Genomic DNA, 21,355 nt, shown 5'->3' with positions numbered 1-21,355 from the left:
TAGAGGAATTTTTAAGTTCTTTTAGAGTTTGGAGGTAAATTAACATTAAGTACATGATTTAGTTTTATGAACTAAGTAGACAAACAGAACAAAGCAATTGTTACTGATTCCATGAAAAGTAAAGAACTGGAAAGGAAAGGAAATGTAATCATGGAACTCAAACTCAGTATATATGGCTGAGCCATAAACAGTATTAGCATGGCCGTATTAATGTAAATGTGGAATATTGATTTACTAAAATTGTGATATAACTATTAGGAAAAGTGTGTGTGGGGCAGATGATATAAGAGCTAAATTTTAAGACTTCTGTGATAGGAGCCAATAGATAAAATCTAATCATAAGAAGTCAAGAAATGTGGGAAAAGGAGCCTAATATAGAAATGTGGATGTAAATAACACAAAATAGCTTTAGAGTTGAAAGTTGTTTTTTTCTGGGAGTGGGACTAAGGGCTGAGAAGTGGAAAGGTGGAGGCGACTGTTTTCTATTTAAGCCTCACAGTACTTTAATATCTCTATATAAAAGCTAAGCGACCATTATGATATGACTGGTTGGCCAGTTGCTATGACACACGCTGACCACCAAGGGGCAGACATTCAATGCAGGAGCTGCCCCCTGGTGGTCAGTGTGCTCCCACAGGGAGAGCTCCGCTCAGCCAGAAGCTGGGCTCACTGCTGGCGAGCACAGCCATTGTGGCAGGAGCCTCTCCTGACCTAGCGGCAGTGCTCCCGTGTGGGCGGTGGCAGGCATAGTGGGGCTGGGATGAGTGGGAGCAGCACGATGCCCAGCCCCAGCTCGGGCTCCTCCTGGGCCTCCACCACTTTGGCATTGCTACATCCCGTGGGTATGGGGCCGAAACTGACAGTCTGACATCCCCTGAAGGGTCCCGGATTGCGAGAGGGTGCAGGCCAGGCTGAGGGACCCCACTCATGCACGAATCTGCACTAGGCCTTTAGTATATGTATAATTGGACTTTAAAAAAAATAAAGATAAATGTATAACACAAGCACAACAGTATGATGGCAATTTTAGAAATTCAGTGTTGGCTATTTGATTCCTCTTTCTTCCTGTTATGGGTCAGTGGGTTTTTACAAAAATTTGTCTCTGCTGCTTTTTGGTGTGTGTTCATCTAATTTTTCTGACAAGCTTGACATGATGAATTAATTCTGGTAGGCTAAGGAATAAGATGTGGTTCTTGCCCTGAAATTCTGACAGAGTGCAGAAACCCAGTTCAGGGGTTACCAGGTGTTAAGTAGGTAGGTCCAGCTTCTATGCTTGAACTTGGACACAAGACCAGAGAAATGGTCTCTAGTTCTGACATGTTGTTGCATGTCACCTCTTTTGCAGGGGTTGGGGCGAGGGGAACTGCATTGTGCATCAGCATGAAGGAGCTTTAGATGTGTGACCAGACCCCAAAGCAGTGTTTTCTGTCTTGCCATTTTCTTCCTGGAAGTCAAATCTCCTCATAGATATGGGTGGTTCAAGTTTTATCAAATTTGTAATATTTCAAGAGACACTGCCCTTTGGTGGTTGTGATACACAATCTCCCTAATCACTGCAGTAACCTTGTGGGATGGGAAACAGACTCAGAGGTCCCAAGGGTCAGGGGGACTCAGGATTGGAACTCAGCCCCCTGGGATCGGAGCCGGCTTTGCTCTCCGCCCTGCTCGGAGGCTGTCTCACTGGTGTTTGCACTGCACAGGAAACAGAAATCGAGGCTCGTTAAAAGATGAACCTTATGTTTGCTCTGGAGGGTTCACCTCTCAAGAAGTAGGTAATCTCAAGTGTTAAGAACATTTTCCTGTTCCAACACACATGAAAAAGGGAACAGCAGCCCTTCCTTATCTGGTCCCAAGTTATCTTTCCAGTCCCATTTTCTTTCATTCCTTCTCATCACTAACAACAGCCAACTTCCGGCAGGTTCTTGAAAGCGCCATCTTTGCAGGCGTTGTTCCATCCCGTGGAATGCTTTTTTCTTCCCTGTTTACCTGGTGGCTCCGGGGCGTCTCTAATGGCCCTCTGGTATCACCACCTCTGTGGCCCCTCCCCGAACCAGCTCCTCCTCTCTGGGGCACAGCACTGGGCACGCCCATCCATCCTAGCACTTAGTTCTCCTGCTGACATTATAGGATTCACCTTTCTGCTTTCCTCTCACTCGAGCCCTTGTGCACCATGGGCAGGCACCTCAGAGGTAGAGAACTGGCACTCGTGTTGAACCCCAACATCTAGCCCATTGGCTGGTTCAGTAAGTGCTTGTTGAGTGAATGAATGACTCTGTTGCTTTATGAGAGATATGTAGATAGTATTCTGACCCCAGCTTGAATGAAATGCAATTTGGCAGCCAGATATGGGAAAGGAAAGGAGTTCAAGTTTTGAAACTTTAATTGAGTTCATACATTTAGGATAGACTCTTATGCAAATTACTTCTCTGATGAATGGCTCTGATCATGATGTGTGGTTTTACAAAGGGTGATTCTCAAAATAATTAACTGGTGCAGCATGGGCCCAGCTATGGGAAAACTCAGGCAGTAGAGCTGGAGCAGGGTCCTGGAGGCCTGCTCCTGTGGCAGGGACCAACTCTATAGGTACTGGGTCTTGGAGAGATCCCTACGAGTCTACAGGGAGGGCCAGGACCTCTGGGCTAGTTGGGTGGATGGATCAGGGGCTATTTTACAACTGGTGTAGAAGTACTTCATATTTTAGCGTCAGTAATAGCCATTGCACTGAGTATCAGCTCCGTATCAGTCCCGGTCCAGAGGACATCATTTGCTGAACAGTGGGAGCTCTTTCTTAACGTTGACCATTTATGGATTTGCATTTTTCTGTGTCTTTGGAATAAGAGTGTCAGCATAGACTAGTGAGGAGCACTAGAGCCAGGCCAGAAGTCTGCAGGCCTGGATTCCTCTCTTGGCTACGTCACTTAGTTGGGTAAGTCCAATAGCTAAACCTCACAGGACTGACATTTTGTAATTCTAACCTACGTATAGTTATTTTATTTTGACCAAATTTAGTTGGGTATTAGGTTACACTCTGACCTGTCTAAGGTACAGTCTGTTTTGAAGCAAGATAGCACCCCATCAGGTGTTCTAGATGGACACATTTAGTTAAATTTTGCATCATGTTTTAGTCATGCAAAAATTATGTAAAAAGTATGTAAATGTTGAATAACATAGTATTCATGAATTTAGTGAACAGGCTGAGTTGGATGATCTGCACCACTCCGTGTTTAGTTTTTTTTGGTCTGGGTGGTGTTTGTACTTTCATATAACCACAAGTATAAAGTCATTTCATGGGCATTTCCTTTATATCTACAACCCGATGTTTAAATTATTGTGCAAAATGCCTAAGTATTTTAGCAAAGGTTTTAATTCTGTTCTGTAAGACTAATTGAAAATTGTGGATAAGGATTTATAAGTTATCATTTAGGAATTGTAAATTTCTAGGTGTCATTTTAAGAAATCCCAACTGTTAGAGGCTAAAGCCCCCCCCCCCCCCCCCAAAAAAAAAGGGGTATAATTTTCAGATTTCAGTTCTTTCTTTGTAGAAAATGTGGATTTCTTCTGCTATGCCCTTGGCCATTTTGTGTTAATTTAGGTTTTATCCTCTTCCCATTTCTACAAAGAACTTGAGGCTTTGTAATGATGTCCCCATCTACTCTGGGCAGTCTGTTTTCCTCCTAATTATTGTGTGGTCCTGAGGATGAATGCTGGATGCTCAGGGAATTGAAGAACAGAGAGTGAAACCACTGACCATATTAAATTTGCAGCAGCCAGAGATTTTTAGATCCTGGCTGTTGACATGTTTGGAACATCGCTGGAGAAGCTCCTGAGTATTAAATACCTTTATTGCAGGGCTGTGCCATAGCTACCAAGATAGACACCACCCATCTTCCCGGCCACTAAATTGCCCTCATTATCAAGAAGTGAGCTATTAAGTCTTCTTGTTGCATATCCTCTTGTTGCATACCTCTTCAGATGGTGGTCAACGCCTTGTATGTGTTTCCTTCACATCATTAAGAAGCTGGGGTAGAGTAGAAAATGCCCAGCTTTGGTGTTGGAATGTCAGTTCTGCTACTTATTAGCTCTGTGTCTTGGGTCAGGTCTCTTAATCTCACTGGAACTCACCTTCCTAATCTGTAAAATGGAGAATTCCATGCTCATTTCCCGAGAGGATTAGAAATAATGTAGTGTATTAGTTAAGGTTCTTTTGGTTGCCAGTAACAGAACACAGCATTGAGTAGTTTGAGCAAAATAGCAGTGGACTGGAGTGTTTACTCCAGTAGGAGGCTGTGGCAGATGCCAGGGGAGAGCCTGGCAGCCGTGCCTGGGGGATAGTGAACCTGTAGCAGGCCCGTGGACAGCAGAAGCTTCACCCTAGGGCTCTGTCTGTTGTTGTTTTTTAGTTAATCCTCACCTGAAGATATATTTTCCATTGATTTTTAGAGAGAGTGGAAAGAAGGGAGGGAGGAAGAGAGAGAGAGAAACATCAATGTGAGAGAGCCATATCAATTGGTTGCCTCCAGCACACCCACACACCCACCTGCAACTGGGAATCTAACCCTCGACCCTCTACTTTGCAGGCTGATGCTCTAACTAGTGGGCAACACTGGCCAAGGTTAGGACTCTGTCTTTGACCTGAGTCACACCTAGCAACTCTAAGACTGATGGTGTTCCGTTTACATTTCTGAATCCCTGGAGAGAATCATCCTAGTTTGGTGAGGACCCAGGGTCTGGCTCGCAGAGGAGAGAGGGGCCTTCCCTCTCTGTTCTTAGATGGGCCAAGGGGATGGTGGTGAGCTGGCTGGGTGATCTTGGGCTGCAGAGAACCAGCTGCAGAGTCAGACACAGTGGATGCGTGGTGATCTTGTCTCCTGTGGGATGAGTGGTCTCCTGTCTGGGTTGTGCCTTGTTTGGAGGAACAGCTTGGAGGTTGCGCCTGCTCAGAGGTGCCTCTCCTTACTGCCCTCCTGGCACCTCTATGCCGAGGAGACCCATTGGTTTGCCAGCTCTTTCCAATGGGGCATGATTCAGCGCAAGGGAATAGGTGAAGGATGAAATGGGACCCAAATGGCTCTAAAGAGTTCATTTACTTAGCAAGGGTGACCATTTTGCTTCTAGGAAGACGTTGACTCACTCTGACGCCGTTATGCAAAATAATCACAAGACTGTGCTTTGAAGGTTCATATTGGGTCCCTGTGTTGCCTCTTAGTTACTTAATCATCAGGTCTGTAAGTATTGTGGCACCGTTTGATCTGTGCCCGGCACTGTGCTGCCCACAAGGAGCCCTCAGACCTGTAAACAGGTGGCTAGGCATCTTTGGCAGGAATATCTGAGGTGTGATGTTGTGTTATCATGTGTCTGTCCGATGGCACATGATTTCCATTTGTCCTATTCCTGGCCACGCTGACTGATAACTTTATGAAGATGGTGTCTGTCAGGTGTCACAGCTATAGTTATTTTCATTTGTAATTAACAAGTATTTGTGTGTGTGTGGGGGAGGTGCAGTTTAAGGGGTGTTCTGAATTTATGTAAATACCTTGATCTTCAAACTTTCACTCACTAGTTTCCTTTTATGTTTCTTGGCTGAATTATTAATTTCCATGATGGTTGGCAAATGGTGAGTGTTCTAATTCCATCATTTCTTCTACATTCGTTAGTTGTTGTTCTACTTTAAAGAAAAGTGCACTCTTCTTCCCATTTATTCATTTATTCATATCAACATGGACTCAAGAATTCATATTTTATTCAGTAGGTTATAATGTTACTACTGTTATTTATTTTGATGCTCAAATTATTTCAGAGTTGGCCTTTTTTTAAAAAAAATGTGTTTTTATTTTATTGATTTCTTTTTAACTTTAAGAGAACTTTTTTTTGAATAAATCACAGAGGTAGAAAAGGTAATTCCTAGAAGAAATGGCCTTAGGAAAGAAGTTACGGAGGTAAAGGAAGGGGCCTTGGCACTTAGGGGTGAGGAAGCTAATAGTAACATGCTGGGCAGGGCGGGAGATGGGGAGGGAGGCAGAGGAGGAGGGGAAGGCAAAAGCAAAGGAAAAGGCACAGGCATGCTCCTGGGAGGAGTGCCTCATTTTTTTAAATTATTATTATTATTTTTAATTTTTAATAAGAGAGAGGAAGGGAGAGGAAAAGAGAGAGAGAAATGTGGAAGCATTGTTTGGCTGCCTCCTGCATGCCATCCACAGGGATCAAGCTCACAACCCAGGCATGTGCCCTGACCAGGAATTGAACTGGCAACCTTTCAGTGCATGGGATGACACCCAACCTACTGAGCCATCCAGGCTAGGGCCAGACGTGACCTTTCCAAACTGGCTCCTTTGTCCTTCTGGAAACACACTGCATCATTGTTTTAGCAATTCCATCTTTTCTGGCATCACAAAATTGTATTGTCCTTGATTTTCTTGCCCCAGTACTGGCACTGGCCATTTCTCTCCGATCCCTAATAGTACCCATTTAACTTTATCTGCTCTATAACTCCATGAGGTGGTGGTCATTGTCTACCATTTACACATGGAATATCAAGGCTTTAATAAATAACCTCCTTAGGAACTAGTAAGTGGCAGAGACAAAATTTGAACCTTAAAAATAAATTCATAGTGCCCTGGCTGGGTAACTCAGTTGGTTAGAGTGATTGTGGGTTTGATCCTGGTCAGAGCACACTTAAGAATCAACTAATAAATACATAAATAAATGGAACAATGAATTGATGTTTCTTCCCCCCCCCCCCTTTTTTTTCTCTAAAAAAATCAATAAAATAAAAATTCACATTTGTGAAGGCTAATTCACAAAATTACATCCCAGTACATAAACGAGGAGACTAAAGCTCATAGAGGGTTATTAACTAGTTACCTGGGTTATGTAGCTGCGAGGTGCAGAGCTCCCCGTCAGATCTCTGTAGCATTGCTCTGTCCAGATGCCTGTAAAGCACGCCTCACTTGACCTCTTCTACGTGAATGTAAGTCCCTTACTCCTAATACTTGTCAGGTTTGGGTTTAGAAATTTATTTATTTTTGAACAAGAGCATGGTGGAACAGCATTCTCTATAGTGTTGTGAAAATAACCAGAAGCTCTGAGGATTGGCTGTTGTATGATGGGCAAGTAGGGCAACTAAGATGGTTCTCTGTGACAGCTAGTCAGTATTGCGAGCACAGCTCCACTTGATTCTGAGGTAAGTGATGGCCTGTCATTCCCCACTCCTCCTGCAGGTGGTGCTCACTGACCGTGGCCTGATCCAGAGCCCGGCACTGGCGATCACCTTTGTTTGGATTTAGAAACCAGAAGCACCCACCTAGGTTTGCATAATGTAAGGACATACTCTTTTAAAATCCTCCTCTTAATGTCACATATCCATTGTCATTTCCAGGAAAAGCAGCAGCTAGACTATGAAGAGCTGATTCAGGTCCTAAAGAAAGAGCAGGACATCTATGCCCACCTGGTGAAATCTCTGCAGGACTCAGACAGGTAAGGGTTTCTGTTTGAATATCACACATAAGTGTGAGCACTTATTTGAATAAGTGCTTGTTATTTCTGAGGCAGCAAAGTTTGCCTAGGAAGCTCAAAGTGCTTGGATGGACTGCCTTGTTTAAGTCAGATATACCCATTTTCTACCAAGAATTGTCTGACTCTTGACAACAAATTTAGGATTATCACTCAGATTTTTATTTAGAAAGTGTGTCTGTGTATTACCTCCAGTGATCCTCCGAGCAGTTCAACGAGGTAAGAAATACTGTTATTTCTCTTTTCCTTAAAGCCATTTTTCATGAGAGGTTAAGTGACTTGTCCAAAGTCACATGGATGAGTGACAGAACTCCACAACTCACTCAAGCAACTTGTGTCTTTACAGAATTGCTGGGGTGATTTGGTGCCTGGGAGTGTGGTGAGGAGAGTTGATTACGGGCTGGAGGTCTTGTAGTCCTAGTTCTATGTCCATAGGCAAGTGGCCTGCCCTGGGCCACTGTTTGCCCATCTATAAATATAGGGGAGGCCTCAGTGATTTCTCATAGTGAGAAATCATCTTTCCATGAACTGAGATAGTAACAGGTAAAAGGAATTATGTCTGGAGTTTATTTCAAAACAGCACAGAAGCAGAGGAAGCGGACAGGGATACTGTGGAACAAGATTGCCGTGGCTTCCTGGTTGGGGCTGGGGTGGGACTAGATGGGGCAAGGAGTGGAAGTCAGTTCTTGGAGGTAGTCGGGGTATTGTCCTGGCGTCTACAGCTCTGAATGACCAGAGCTCAGACCTCCCTGGCTCCCGAGCCTCTGCCCTTCCTGAGACATATCTCATCCTGAGAACTCGGACCGTTTTCCCTGCCCTGTGACTCAGCTTTCTCACCCTTGGCACCATTGGGACTTAAGGCTGGGTAATTTTTTTGTCCTGTGCATTGTCTCATTTAGCGACATCTCTGACTTTCTCCACTACATGCCGGTAGCTTCCTTCCACGCCCCAGGTGTGACAACTGTCAGTGTCTGCAGATATTGCACTTGTTCCCTGGGGGCCAAAGTGATTTCCATATGATAATCACTGATATAACTCAGGAGAATCAGACATTTAACTTATGAATGTTATCTTTTGGGGGGAGTTTTTAGGATATGTGGAAGGAAGAGTATTTAGTATGTGTTAGGTACTATGCTGTGTTCTTTCCCATATAACACCTCATTTAATCTTCAAAACAATCTTGAAGGAAAGATACCCCTCCCGTTTTACAGAGGAGGACATTAGGACAGGCCTGAGGTCTTGGAGCTAGCTGTTGGTGGTTGCCTTTTGGTGCTTGGGTCTCTACTGCTCATTTCTGCCTCTTTCCCTACCACGTTCCAGAGAGAGGAATGCACAGGGCTTTTGCTTCCTTTGCTCCTTTTGTTCCAGCAAATCTCTGCACCTTGAAAAGACTCTGGAGTTGGGGAAACATAAATAATAGACAGCAGCGAATGGAAGAGGGAGTGAAGCAGTTAGCTTTCCCAGCCCTAATCGCACGAGCTTTGCTAAAGCAATCTCCTTTTTTCTTTTTCCCTGGTTAAATGTGTCTGCAGCCCAGCCGTATCCAAGCGAATGCTGCGCTGTGACACTCTGGAAGGTTTTCCATCAGCCTTACAAATTGGTCATTATGATTGTCTTGAAATGGAAGTAGGTGCGAGTTGCGGGTAGGGCCCCTTGCTTTGCAAGAAGACGGCTTTCACAATGAGCCATCGTCAAAGCAGTGAGCATAGAAGATTAGACATAATGGTTTATTTTCCTTCCAATATATATTGATTTATGTGTGCAGTCCGGTGGATGGAGCTGGAAGAAATTTGTGAAGGAGAAGTAGGGCTTGAGTCTGCAGCACATATACTCAGAGCAATAGCTTGTATCTGTTTCGGGGTGTGGACCCCTTTTGAAAAGTCTCTTGAAAGCTTATGGGCCCTCTTCCTAGAAAAAGCCACAGGGACAATTCCAAAGTGCTGACGGACACTCTGAGGGAACGATAGGTCAGATGCTGGATAGGGAGTGATATGTTACTTGGTGTCTGAAGGAGGCTTTCTGATGTGTTAGTGTGTTTTGGTAGTCCTGAGAAATGTTCATATAGTTTGACTGCCGTTGCACTGCTGGGAAACCTGTCTCAAGAAACTAACCTGAGTGTGGCACATGCTTAGGCACCGAGTTCAAGGAAGCATTGTTTGTTACTCAGATTTTGGCTGGGGTCTCTGTTCCTCTGAGAGCTGGTGTACCGGTTTGGACCCCTGCTGTGTGCACAGCAGTAGGATCTCAGTCCTTCCTGTGGACATACATGGTCCAATTAGTAGCCACTAGCCATGTGACTATTTAAATTTAAATTTTAAAAAATTAGGCATTTAGTTCTTTGGTATTCTAGTCACAGTTTAAATGCTCTGTAGGCGCTTTTAGCTAGTGGCTGCTGTATTAGATAGTGCAGATACCGAACATTTCCATTGTTGGAGGGATTCTGTTGGACAGTCCTCCCCAAGGTCAATGCCAATTCTGGGAGGTGTGCATTTTCATGGCCTCTTCTGAGTTCTAGGTTGCTCTCTCTATAGCAGGGGTCCTCAAACTTTTTAAAGTGGGGGCCAGATCACGGTCCCTCAGAGAGCTGGAGGGCCGGACTATATGAACTACTAATTTCTACTGTAACACCTTGGCTGCGCTCACTGCCCAAAAAACCTGGCGGGCAGGATCAGACTCCCCTGGGGGCTGCATGTGGCCCTCGGGCCGTAGTTTGAAGACCCCTGCTCTATAGCTTAGCACTGTGTCTTATTTACCCTGATGTCATACTTGGCTCCCCTTCCTAAGATAAGAACCCATTCCACCATGTATTTGGGAGGGACTGGCCCACCACAGTGGAGTTCTGTTGGTCTTTAATATATTTTATTGATTTTTTACAGAGAGGAAGGGAGAGAGATAGAGAGCCAGAAACGTCGATGAGAGAGAAACATCAACCAGCCGCCTCCTGCACATCACCTACTGGGGATGTGCCCGCAACCAATGTACATGCCCTTGACGGGAATCGAACCTGGGACCTTTCAGTTCGCAGACCGACGCTCTACCACTGAGCCAAACCGGTTTTGGCTCTGTTGGTCTTTAAATTGGTCCTTCCTTCCCTCTTTTTTATTGACTTGCTTTGTTCTTTATTTTTCTCTCTTCTTTCCTATCCCTCACCCTTACCCTATACCACCTCTTTTCGGAGCGATACAACATGCATTCTCTCTGGTCTCCTCTCTCCTGAAGCCTGGGTGCCAGGTGACACCAGGCTCCGGAGAGCCTCCCTTTTTATACCCAAGTCCTCACAGGCATTTCCCAGCAGAGACCTTCTGCAGAGTTCAGCTCTTTTCACTTATTTCCATCTGTAGCAAAAACCTGGAAGTGATCCCAGTGCACACCGATAGGGGAGGAGTTAATGCTACAGAATCAAAAATCGATGTTTGCAAACAACTTCCAAATGTGTAGATGATTATTTAAGTGAGGAACACACAACCTAGCATTGCACATCCATTTCAACCTTATAATAATACTCTGGGGGTTAAGATTGGGAGGAAATTCAGTCTCACGAGTGTTAATTGGTAGTGGGATCATGGTAATTTTTGTTTTCTTTATTTCTTTTGTCTTATATTTTAAAATTCTATAGCAAACATATTTACAAATCAAAGGGAAGGCCGGCAGGGTTTTGCATGTTAAAGCACAATCAGGTCTGTTTCTTAATTTCTGTTGTCTTCTTTTACCAAGTGTCAGCAACCTGCAGGCCGAGTTAAACAGCATCCTGGCCCTGCGGAAGCAGCTGGAGCGGGATGTGCTCACCTATCGGAATCTGCAGAAGACGCTGGAGGAGCAGATCAGTGAAATACGGAGGCGGGAAGGTACACGCTCTTGTATTTATTTCCTCTTGGTTTTTCCCATCGGAGGACTGGGACAGGACTCTTAGGGAGTCCTAAACTCCATTAGGACATGAGTCACCCACAGGATTTCATCTGCGGGTCCTTTTCTGAGGGGATGCCAGTGTTTTCTCTCCCAGTCTGTAGCCGCCTGGCTTCGGTCTTCAGAGTGGAAGACCCAGCGAATGGCGTGAATTCCGCAGAGCTCTGCTGCAGGACTGCTTCCCTCCGCCTCTCCTGGGTTCTGTAGCGCTTGGTACTTCTAGTTCCAGGTAGCCTTGGAACCTTACAGTACCCCTTATAACAGCCCTGGCTGCCCAGAGCGTCCGGGCTCTGCCTTCCACAGCACCCCATGCAGAGCCCGGACTACAGCCACGTGAGGGCGAGATCCCAGCTTCATATGCAAACACTGCCTTTTGCGTCGTTGTGACCACAGTGGACTCATTTAGGGAGGGCTGCAGGATGCGGGTCCTGTGGTTCTTGTATTGCTGTGCTTCTCACAGTACTGTGTGGCCCTCTCCCTTCCTGGAACCTGAGCCCTTAGCGTCTGGCTTTGAATCTCCTCCCTTTCTGTGTCTCTGGCCTGGCATGTGTACTATAAATTGGTAATAGAGGTGGGCTTAACATTTCTTGAGCAACAACTATGTACAAGGCCCAGCGCCAGGCAGTTAACTTCTCATCCCTGATCCTGACAATCATCCCGGCAGGTAGAGTGGGTATTGACTTTATCTTACAGATGAAGAAATGAGGCTCCAGGGTGGAGTGGGACTCAGTTTACCCAGATGTGAGCCAGGACATCCTCCTTTGAAAGGCAGCTCTTCCTCGTGCATTAAGTGTAGCGGCTCTTACCCCCGTGTGTTAAACGAGGTCATGTTTGCGGATATGCCTCACTCAGTAAACAGCTGCTCCTTCCCTCCCTATTAGAGTGTGACCTTTGCCGCAGAGCAGCAATTTTCAGCCTTTTTCATCTCACGGCACATAAACTAACTACTAACATTCTGCAGCACACCAAAAAATGTATTTTTTTGCTGATCTAACAACAACAACAAAAGGGTATAATTTTGGTTTATTCACACCACTGGCCGGCTATTGTTGTGTTGGCTGTTGTCATTTTTTTATTTGACAATCTAAGGGGAAAGAGGTCAGCGCCCCTGACTGCATAGTCAGGCATTGCATGTTTTAAACATTCTGCGGAACGCTGGTGGAAGACTGCTGCTGCAGAGGAAGTGGGCTCTTATCTGAGATCTCGCAGGCATTTTCCGCACGGGGTATGCTCGCTACCATGGAGGCTCTGGGGTCAGTGAAAAATACATTAGGCATTTATTTCCCTTGAGTTCTACCCTTGAAGGTCACATCTAATTTCCCTGTATTCTCACCTAAACAGAATCATTCCCTCTTTTAAACTGAAATCACCATTTTCTTGCGCCGCTCAGGCACAACACTTGATATGCAAATTATAATTCAGAATTGGCTACACTGAAAGCTTCTGCAGCCCGTGATGAAACCACACTCTGAGACATCAGCCTGCAGAGAAAGAAGGGGAAATTACTTTTGCTCCAAAGCTTAGATTCCCTATGGGTACTTCTGTCCCTCTGTCCCCACCCCCACCCAATTCAAACTGCCAGAGATGGATTGCACTGGGACTAATCTTGGAAGGATCTATTTCTGATTTTCTTTTTCTCCTCCTGCCACTTTGTTTTCGTTCTAGCAGAAGAACCATTTTCATTTTATAGTGATCAAACATCTTATCTAAGTATTTGCCTTGAAGAGCACAATCGGTTTCAAGTGGAGCATTTTTCTCAAGAAGAACTTAAGAAAAAGGTATTTGCCTATTACTTTCAATGCTCTTCTGGGTTATTTGTTGTCTCTTGGGTTCCTGATCAGAGGCGTAAGAGTCTCAAACCCCCTTTCTCTCCTTTCTTTCCTCCCCTCCCTGCTCGCCTTTGCTCCTTCACGCGAGTTACCTGGAGAGCCCTCCCCAGGTCTGATACACTCCTGAAGCTCAAGCCGCAGCCCAGCTCGAGCTGCTCTCGGACACGCCGTCCAGTCCCTCCACGCAGAGTCGGCCACCTTCCCCTCAGGTCGTTCTCCTCTCTTCTCGTACCAGGCACATTGATTCCCTTCGCATGTGGCTCTGCAGTTATCGGGGTGCTGCGACTTCCTCTGCTAGACCGTGAACACCCCATTTATCTCTGGTTTTCCAGTACCTGGCACATGCAGTGAGAGTCAATAGATACTTTTTGAAAGAATAAACGTTCAAGTTTGATCAAAAAATCTTTTTTAAAACTGAAAAGGCTTTTCAATCTGTTGGTCGTTGTTGGTGTGGTTAGAGTGATTTAATATTTCAAGGTTCTAAGAATAGGAAGTGTGAGCTCGGAGGAGACTGTTTTATTGTAAAATTATCATACACGTATGACAGATTCAGTTTATGTCTTGGAATAACTTACATTCTGATAGAGTGAGTAGACTTGTAGATAAGTAATTGCAACGTGGAGTGTAGGGGTTGCTGTAATAGGCAGACGTGCAGGGTATGGAGGCAGCAGAGAAGGAGAGGTTAACTGTTGGGTTGGAGAGTGCTCACTTGATCAGAGAAAGCTTCTCAGGGTAAGTGAGGCCTGAAGTGGATTTTGAAGAATGGATAGGAGCTTGTCTGGGTAGAGAGCCTTTTTAGCAGAGAGAGGGAATATAGCCGGTGTAAGGCTCAGAACTAAGAAATAGAAAGGAGAATTATAAAAATTTCAGTATTGTGGGAGGAGTAAAGCAAGGAGCATGAGGCATTTAATTTTTGAAGGTAAAGAAAACGGGGACAATATAGCTGCTGCTAGTACCTACTGTGGCTGTGTTAAGGGCAGGAAATTGTTTACGTGGTTGACATGTAGTAAGTGTCACATAGTGTTTCTAGGATCAGAATATCTTATATTTCCCATTATAACCTTGAGGATCGGGTTCAGTTTGTACTCATGTGTCGGTGTATTTTGGACATCTGCTATGGATAGTCTGGATGGGAAGGATTTCCCACTTTATTTGAGGGGCTAATGATTACCCGTTAAGAAGTCCTTGGAAAATTTCTGGCCATTGGGATTTGAAACTTGCTGGGAACAAAGGTGGTGTCTGCTCAATTGCTTATGTACCTGGCCTTGCAAGACCGATACCATAAGGAGGAGCACAGGACCGGGAGTGTCCGGGGCGCAGCTCCGGCCTGGCTGAGCCTCTGTGGAGGCAGCTGCCCCTTCCCACATGGCGAGGCACGCTGGCTGTTACCTGCCGTTGGTTCTCCAGGCACCCCCAGTGCTGGGACCTTGGGCAGTGAAGGTCTTTCCACTCCAGGCTCTTCATTGTAAAATGGGGATAATTATAGTAGTCTATCCACCTCCTCAAGATTTTTGAAAAGAATAATCTACTCAAGCTTGTGGGAGTATTTTAGTAGCTGTAAATTGCTTTGTAATTGAAGACTATTATTATTACTGACGCTGCTAGGTAAGTGTACAGAGAAGGCGATGCTGTAAAATAAGGCTCTGACAGTCTCAGAAACTTCAGTCTCAGGCATTTTCCTCCCGAGGGCCTCAAGTACCAGACAGGCAGCGTTAGCTGTTATTAGACTGTGCCATGGACTTCCGGCACTGTGACCACGAGCTGATTCAGTTCTCGCAGTAACCCATTCCACAGATGAGCAATTGGAGGCTTAGCTTAGGCCACTTGTCCAGCACCTCTGCCATGAAGTGCTGGCTCTGGGAGTAGCGGACAGGCTGGAGTTCCCCCCCCACTGTCCCCAGGGCAGCCTGAAGCCTGGTTCTCCACAGCTGTGCTGCTCAGTAGGAAGGTCTGTGCCCAGGAGTGTGGCCCTGGGAAGCTGAAGTCGGCTTGTGGGTATCCAGTTCTCTCCTCCTACCTCCTAGGTCAGCGACCTCATACAGCTCGTGAAGGAACTGTATACAGACAACCAGCACCTGAAGAAAACCATCTTTGACCTCTCCTGCCTGGGCTTCCCGGGGGATGACAGACTTGAGTCAACAGAACAAGTGGAGGTGAGAAAAACCGTCCTCGTCACGTGCTAATAACACAAAAATAACAACCCCCCAGATTTCTCAAGACTGCGCCTGTCCTGGGGAGTCTCTAGAGAAATTCCTTCAGCCGTGGTTGGGGTTTTGAGGGCCCTCTTGGGTCAGCAGGTCTGTCCACAGGCTTCCTCAAATTCGGGCCATGTTTGCGGGGACACATTCGATACATTGGATGCCTTTGCCTCCAAGCCCGGCCGAGATCTGCGCTGCAGATGGCACATCTGGAAGAGAGATGTGGGCTGAGGGGTCTGGAGAGTTGCCAGATCACCCAGGTAATTTGGGTGGTGCAGATGCAGCCTGTAGCTCCCTGGGATTGTGTTCGGAGGGAGAGGGGCCCATTGTGTTAGTGTGCTCCGGGGAAGGACCAGGGAAGCCTTGTGCACCATGACGACTTCTGGTCTCTGCTCATCTTTGCAAAGTGTTGCCTTTGATGTTCTCTGTTCTCAGCCCTTGGTGTGTGATGGGAGGACCGCAAAGTTGTAACAGTGAAGCAGTTTGTCATTTCCTCCCTTTTGCCCCTAACTCGACCCAACTCTCTGCTTGAAGAGCCATACCCCCGGCACCTGATAGCCTTTTTCAGAAGAGGAATTGTTCTCACCCTGAAACGCAGGTGGGCCTGTATGGGGCCTTGGAATCTTCTTGGTCAGAGTTGTCTTGAACCAGCCTGGCACGTCATGTCAATGGACGTCTCATTGCCACATCATTTCTGGGGAAGATTGGTCAGCTTTCAGCTGTCTCCTCCCACCTTCCACGTGGGAAGTGCTCAGAGGTATTGGAGCTGCGTGGCCATCTGCTGTCTCGGAGAGGGAATGTTACTGATCGAGGCCTCCAGGGCTCCGGAGCATTTTGAAAACCAAGAATATCTGCGATTCATTTAGGGAGAAACAAGTCTCTTGGCTTCTTTTCTCCAAGGCAGCATTTTTAATAGGCAGCTCATTCTTCACCTACTTCCTGTGAGTGGTAAATGGCAAGTCTGTTTGTTCATTTGTCCTTTGAAAAATCTGTTAAATGTCCCATTGTGTCCTTTGGAGAACAGAGGCCTTTTCCTCTTCCCACTCTGAGGTCTTCATACAAGCCGGTTCAGATTTGAGTAATATGTCAGATTGCACTTCAGTGTGATGTTCCCTGAGTTGCCTTGTCCTTTGTAGCATAGTTCCCGTCATCCCTGCCATGGGAAGGGGATGTTCCCACAACAACCTGAGCCAGGGAGGAGAAGTTAGGGTGAGGGTGGGTGACAGGAGGGCGTGTGGTTCTCCCTGGTGAGAAGGAGGCAGGAGCACTGGACCTGCTTGTGTCCACGCCTCTTCGGAGCAGCAGGGATTGCAGAGTGGGGCTGGCATCGATCCTGCTCTCTGGGAGCCTGGAAATCAGAAAAGGAAAACAATGACAGCAAATACCGTTTGTGTGATAAATTCAGTATTTCTCTCCCGTATTTAACTCCAATATTTAATTAACCCACAGCATTACCCAATGCTTGGAAAATAGAGAAAAGAAATCACCCCATAATCCTGTCACTTTAAAACACTCACAGTTAACTCGCATTTTGGCATCTTTCCTTCTCCATTTGTGTGTATGGACACGTGCATGCCCACAAGATATACATACAGTTTTGTTTCTTGTGTTTTTCCCGTCACTGTTCTGTTATAGCATCTTATGAATGCCTCACTAGTGCTGAACATTTAGATTGTTTTCAGTGATTCACTATTTTAAATTTACCTGCTGAGTGCCTTTGGACTCAAATCTTTTCTGGGTTTAGGATTTTTTTCCTTAGACTTTATTTCCAGATACGCAGTTACTAGGTCTGACGTACAAATACTAGTAGATATAGGTATAAAATAGGCATAGCATTTATTTTTATATGCCCTCCTGCCAGCCACAACTTTTAACTTGACAAAGGGGTCCAAATAGTAGGAGGTCCTTGATGACAGTTGGTCGGGTTCATCTTCAAAACGGTTGCTGTGGCGTGGATCCCCTCCAGCTGCTGCAGTCCGCTGCTGCCCTGCGCCTTGCACTTCACTTCAGACCACCCACAAAGACCACGCACAGGCGTTCTTTTGTTTTAAAGTGCATTTAAAATCTCATGAGGTTCTCCTATTCCTTTACACTTATTTATTGGTTATTAATGTATGTATTATAGAAAAGTGTGGTTGAGAATTGATATACAGGCCCAGCTGGGTGACTCGGTTGGAGCGACGATCTGTGCACCAAAAACGTTGCAGTTTCAATTCCTGGTCAGGGCACACGTGTAGGTTGTGGGTTTGATCCCCTGTTTGGGCATGTATTGATGAGAGGCAACCGATTGATGTTTCTCTTGTCACTGATATTTTTCTTTCTCTTTCTCTCTCTCTACCTTCCTTCTCTCTCAAAATCAATAAAAATATGACCCGGGGGCTGGGCAGGTTGGAAGGGACCAATTGGGGGGAGGGGAATGGGAGATATGTAATACTTTCAACAATAAAGATTTAAAGAAAAAATATGTGGGTGAGGATTTAAAAAAAGAGATAGAGAAACCTGACATACGGTAGTGATCTGAACAGACTGTTGTCAGGGTAGTCTCACCATCTAAGATTTTACTATTAACATTTCCCACCTGTCCATCATCGCTCAGCTTATCTTTTTGATACATTTTAATGTACAAACATCAGTATACTTTCCCCTAAGTACTCAACATGCTTATCTTTAACTGAAATATGTTTTATAGTTATTTTTTCTTTTAAGGTTAAATTTGCTTACAGTGAAATGAATAAACCATAAGTCTACATTTGCTAACTTTTACAAATGTATATACCTGTGTAACCACAATCCCTAGCAAGATGATGGCCCCTCTAATCAATTTCACCCTCACCCTGCCCACTTCTCTCATCTTGTTCTCCTGGATTAGTTGTGCCCGGACTGTTTCTTTTCGTAAGTGGAATCATAAAGGGTGGTTTCTTTAGTGTATTGCTTTTTCACTCATTATGTTTTTGAGATTTGTCCATGTTGTTACATGAATCAACAGTTTATTACTTTATATTGCTCAGTAGTATTCTAACATATGATTAAGTTACAGTTTGTTTATTCATTCCGCTGCTGCTGAACATTTGGATTGTTTCTGGGTTTTGGATACTATTATAAAAGCTGATATGAATATTCATATGCAAACCTTTATGTGGACATGTTTCTAGTTCTCTTGATGAATACTGAGGAGTGGGATTCCTGGATCATCGGGTTATTAATTTTATAGGAAATTGTAAATATTTTTTCCATAGTGGCTTAACATTTATACTCTCACTATCAAGTTTAACAGTCCTGGTTGATCTATATAACTGAGAAAGTTTTAATGTTGAGGGAAGAAGCCAATAACAGGAGTGGGTTCCTCCTCTGTGTTTAGAAACCTGTATGCCCTAACAAGAATACTTATGTATTCTTAGTCTGTAAGTACAGATCTGATTTATGATCATCAATTCTATTTGATCCCCATTGCAGATTTGGATGTGGTTAGATTGAATATATTCTAATCCTGGGATATTTTCTATAAAACGACTTTTCTGATATTAGTTTGCTGTGTTTTGTTTTTCTTCTTCCAAAACAAGAGTTTCCTCTAAAAGGAAGAATAGAAAATTTTAAGTTGGGCTGGGAGAATTATGGGTAGTTGATTAAATGTATAAATTCATAGAATAAAACGATGGTGCTAGAATCCTAGACATCTCATATGTTCAACATGCCCAGGAAGTTACTCTGTGCTTAGCCTGTGGTTTTAACACTGATGAAATGGGGTTTGGTATAATTTTTGAGACAGCTGTGACTGATTCCCTTCCTGGGGATGGCCACCTTTCCTCTCATGTTTTATTTGGTTAGTGCAGGTGCTGCATGGTTAGAATTTTCACTGTCCCAGACAGCAGAGCTCTGGCCCTCTCAAGAAGTCATACTGTCTGTTCTGCATTCTGCAGAACCTTTGGGAATTGCGCTTCTTTAAAGCATCAGGGATTTATGCACTTTTTATAAATAACTGTCCTTCATTTTCCAAAGCATGAAGTTATCATCAGGCAAGCCTGATCCTCTTTATTAGCAATGAGGACATTTGTCAGCAAAATGACAGTGTTGCTGGGACCGTCCATCTCAGAGGCGTGACACTCCAAAGAGAGGTCGATGCCCTGTGCGAAGCAGATGCAGTGGTGCATAAACCATAGATTTCATTTATTGCTTTCTCGCTGTCTGATATTTTCAATCCCATCAATAGCTACTTTCTAAAATCTTGTTACTTTTATATAATCTGAAAGTGAATTCAGCAATGGCAGGACAACAGACAGCATATTCCACTCACCTCACAGCAGCTCAGGGAGGGCCGGGCAAGGGCAGGGAAAATAGCTTGTGTTATTTTTTGGGAAGTTTGTCCTTAAATTATGCCTGGTTCCAGGCAGCTGCGTATGATTTCCAGAACTAGCCACTCTAACTTTGGTTAATTTTTATTTCATGGCTTTGGCATTTGTTTTTGCCTCTTTTTTTGGTTTGTTTATGTTTTGCATTTTTTTAAAAAAAGTCATCGCTGACTTATTCATACATATTCATGCTACATCCTTTTTTGGGTTGCATTTTCACACCATTCCATGCACCATGTAGCTTCCGGCTGGCAAGGAAGACGAGGACACGATCCGAATTGGAGAGGGTGACGAGAGCACTTCCCTGAGTGACCCGCATTTGGAGCAGACTAAGAAGGTAGGAACACGGCAGTTAACTCCTTATCCCCTCTACCCCTCTCTGTGCCCAAGCCAGTCGTGTAGTCTGGGATGTGTCCCACGGGTTTCCCGTTCATTCCACCTGTGTTGAGCGCCTGCGTGTGCCTGTGGAGAGCCGAGAGACTAGGTCCCTTCCTTTTCAGAAGTCACTGACCAGGTGGGAGAGCCAGTGATGAAACAGTAAACAAACATACACTTGCAAATAAAAACAGGGCTTTACAAGGAAAATAACTCTCCTGAGTGAACAGCACCAATGAGAATTTGACTCTGTCCACATTGAGTGTTCCTCCAGCCACATTGATGCTGAATATTTGGAGCAAACACTCTCCAAGTTTGAAAAAAATCCTAAAGACTGGGAGGTGGTGAGATAGGAGGCCGCAGATTTGACATTTGCAGCCTTCACGGAGTTCAAGTTCATGGAGTCACGAATGGGAGATCATTAAAATGCAGATAGTGATGGAGAGCAAAGCTGTTAAAAGGCAGGGCTTTGGAATGAGACTTGATTTTGGGTCTCAGGTCAGTATCTCTGTGACTCTGGTTAACCCTTAGCTTCTAAGCCTGAGTTTCCCCATCAATGAAGATAATAATACTTCTTGTTAGACGTGTTGTGATATTTAAATAGAAATGCATGTACTAAGTGCTCAGCAAATGATAGCGGTTACTATTTTTATTAGTGTATTCTAGGCTTTTCCTTCTTGGGAGGTTGCTTATGTAGATGGATTTAATAGCTAGATTAGTGGCACACAAGACCCTATAAATAACAGCTCATTTGTCTAGGTCTTGTCTTCCATTTAAAAATCTTAATCATTTTACAAGTGTGGAGAGAGGGGTGTGATGGCTAGTGTATATATCACCAGCAGTAATGAAGTTGAGGGGAGTTATTTATAGGCTGGTGAAGAAATTTACAGCTTTCGAAAGGAGGGGGAAGGATGCTAATTGCAGCACCTCAAGACATGCCCAGCCAGGCTCTAACTGGATGCATCCTTGGCACCACTCCTCCGGGACCCCCCGGGACCCAAGAGGGCGGATCTGGAAATAACATCTCCATGGGAATGAGGAACTCTCCACTTTCCTAATGAGGCCAATCACAGTTATGTTACTTAGGATGTATCTTAAAGAGCAAGTGGCTTTCTGTTCCATAATGGGGAGGCTCCATTGCAGAAGTGTATTTGAGTGTCCAAAGCACTTCCAAAGAGTGGGCCTTGGGGGAGGG

The 21,355-nt window shown here is 44.8% G+C and overlaps 1 protein-coding gene across 2 annotated transcripts in view; it reads left to right on the top strand.

Moving 5' to 3' along the window:
• Nucleotides 1–21,355, top strand: part of CDK5RAP2 (CDK5 regulatory subunit associated protein 2) — a 135,791-nt gene that overhangs the window by 63,700 nt on the left and 50,736 nt on the right. The window contains exons 14-18 of one of the 2 annotated variants that reach the window (XM_084899172.1): nucleotides 7,376–7,473; nucleotides 11,224–11,354; nucleotides 13,081–13,190; nucleotides 15,266–15,394; nucleotides 20,027–20,122. In XM_084899172.1, the coding sequence (XP_084755298.1) occupies nucleotides 7,376–7,473; nucleotides 11,224–11,354; nucleotides 13,081–13,190; nucleotides 15,266–15,394; nucleotides 20,027–20,122 (564 nt within the window). Of the gene's footprint in view, nucleotides 1–7,375; nucleotides 7,474–11,223; nucleotides 11,355–13,077; nucleotides 13,191–15,265; nucleotides 15,395–20,026; nucleotides 20,123–21,355 lie in introns of both variants that reach the window. The other variant, XM_084899173.1, reaches the window with a different exon arrangement.

This window comes from Pipistrellus hanaki, assembly GCF_964339955.1.
Source record: "Pipistrellus hanaki genome assembly, chromosome: 11".
Lineage (NCBI taxonomy): Eukaryota > Metazoa > Chordata > Mammalia > Chiroptera > Vespertilionidae > Pipistrellus > Pipistrellus hanaki.
The sequence above is the reverse complement of the archived record's forward strand: the minus strand, read 5'-3'. Positions and strand labels throughout refer to the sequence as shown.